The sequence below is a fragment of the Sceloporus undulatus genome, unplaced genomic scaffold (genome assembly GCF_019175285.1).
Source record: "Sceloporus undulatus isolate JIND9_A2432 ecotype Alabama unplaced genomic scaffold, SceUnd_v1.1 scaffold_12446, whole genome shotgun sequence".
NCBI lineage: Eukaryota > Metazoa > Chordata > Lepidosauria > Squamata > Phrynosomatidae > Sceloporus > Sceloporus undulatus.
This window is the reverse complement of record NW_024815363.1, coordinates 1-2,275: the sequence shown is the minus strand read 5'-3', so window position 1 is coordinate 2,275 and position 2,275 is coordinate 1. Positions and strand designations below refer to the sequence as shown.

The 2,275-nt window shown below is 41.5% G+C and overlaps 1 gene segment (V, D, J or C); it reads left to right on the top strand.

The window, feature by feature from the left end:
• LOC121918459 lies at window positions 1-520 on the top strand (the record flags this gene model as incomplete). The annotated part of the segment is given in 2 exon segments: window positions 1-109; window positions 192-520. Coding segments are annotated over 2 exon segments (375 nt in total), but the record flags the coding sequence as incomplete, so codon positions are not given.
• Between the last annotated feature and the right edge of the window lie 1,755 nt (window positions 521-2,275).

Genomic DNA, 2,275 nt, shown 5'->3' with positions numbered 1-2,275 from the left:
AAGAAGGCATCTGTTTCATATTTTCTTTTCAGAGGAAATAATTGAATTAGTAGCATTATCATCATGTTACAAATCTATTTGGTTTGGCTTGCCTTGGCTATCATTGAAGGTAAGTTCAGGGGCATGCTGTTTCTTCTGAGTCCCAGCAAATGTTAAGGTTTGACCAATGTGCTTCCTTTCTCTCCTTCTAGAGTCCAATGGGCAGATTGCGGTCACTCAGACACCAGCCTTTTTACGGACAAATCCTGGGGACACAGCCACCATTCAGTGCAGCACTTCTTCTTCAGTCAGCTCTTATATGAACTTCTATCAGATGAAACCGGGAGAAAAACCCAAGCTGCTTATTTATAGTACTTCAACCCGTTTTGAGCAGACCCCCGATCGCTTCACTGGCAGTGGCAGTGGCACTGGCTACACATTCAATATCAATGGTGTCCTTCCTGACGATGAAGCGGTGTACTTCTGTGGCCAAAGCTATAACACACCTTTACACAGTGATACATCTCAGCACAAAAACCTAGTTAGTCATATAAGACAGGATGTATTGTGGAAGATTTCTCTTACTGTATTTGAACAGAGTGCAGATGGCTAGAGGCAGAGCAAACAACATTTAGTTTGCAACTATCTATTCCTTAGTACACCTTCCAAGCACACCTAAGAAATACTGATCATTAACTAAAGAGCTAGTATCTTGTCTTGTTGAGAAGAGGTGGGTGCTGCCCCACTTGGTCCTATGCTACAAGGACCAAGAGCACAACAAGAGATTAAAAGCACATTACTTAGGCAAGAAAGTGGGTCGAAAGTGTATTTGGGCTTCAGACAGATGAGGGCAAATCCCCTTGCTAGCTTGGAAATAACTTTTTTGTGCATGCTCAGAACTGTCATTTCCACAAGGCCATAGACACACATGCTCCAAAGAGGGAAGGGAAACCGAGGAAGAAAATCCTCTGTGCCCCAGAAGCTGTTTCAGAGGAAGGCAGGTTGAGGTTTCCCTTTGCAAACTCCCATAAAAACCACACACAAACACACACACACACACGAGAGAAAGAGGTTGGGCTGGTACATAAACTTGCCTGATTTCAGTGTGGGGTAAACCTCCCAGATGCCCTCCTTTTCTAGGGTATATCCTCCATTTCTCCCTCCTGTACAGGAAGAATTCCCAAACGTCCTTTCTCTCTGCCTTCTCCCACCAGATGTTCCCTTAATGATAGGCTTCAAGAGGAGGAGAGCAGCTGCGCGAGGGGAAAAGGTGTGTATCCCTTTAAGAACAAGGCTTTCTCACTCTTTCTGGCACAGCAAGGAACCCTGGGAAATCTGGGAACAGGGAGCATCCAGGACTTGGTTTTCAGATGGCTGCTATTACATGAAGATAGTGAATTTGTGAACGAACTGTACATGGAAACACACAAATAATTATTTCCGGATTCACCACTTTCTTTGCTGGATTCTCACCAGTTTGCGAGTGGCATCATGTGAAAAACAATTGCAATATTGTCCCTAATGCCCTGGATGACCCTACATTGGGACCAGTTTAACCTTTCAATTTTCCCAGTGTGAAAAAGTCAATAGTCCAGCATTCAAATACTCCAGGCTGGTATAAGGTTTACTCTAAGGGAAGGTTCAGGGGTTTGTATCTTATATCTTCCTCTTACATTTTAATTTTAACCTTCAGTTTTGAACCTCAAGATAAACTGGGTGCTATCCACCCCCCAAAACCATACATTGTTAGCCATAGGGATTATAAAGAGTGACAGCAAGAATAGGTAGCAAAGTAGATTTGGCGCTTTACACTCCATAGCCACAGTAGATGATTAATGCAACCCTGTAAAAATATAATAGCTTCCAATACTTATTGCTATAAGTGTGATAGAAAACAACAAGTAGTCACTCTGATATGAACCATTTTTGGGGTTCTTCATACAACATACAACTGAAACATGTCCCTTGATAAATTCCATACAATATTTAAGTTGGGGATCAGATAGAGAGTGGATATGGAGAAGCACAGAACAAAAGATATTTTGCTGGAAAAGAGCTGAATCTGAGACAGTGTGGTTTATTGCTCAAGAAATATGCTGATCTGTAATGAATGAAGGTATTTTTTATTAGCAACACAAAAAACTGCCTGCCCAAGGAGACATCAATGTCCTATACAATTCCTGGCACGTAATTTATAGTTGTTTTCAAATCATAGGAACAGTCATTGTATGGAAAACTGGAGCCAGAACTATCTTTATATAATATTTTCTTTCTGAAAGCATTAAATAATTGTGTC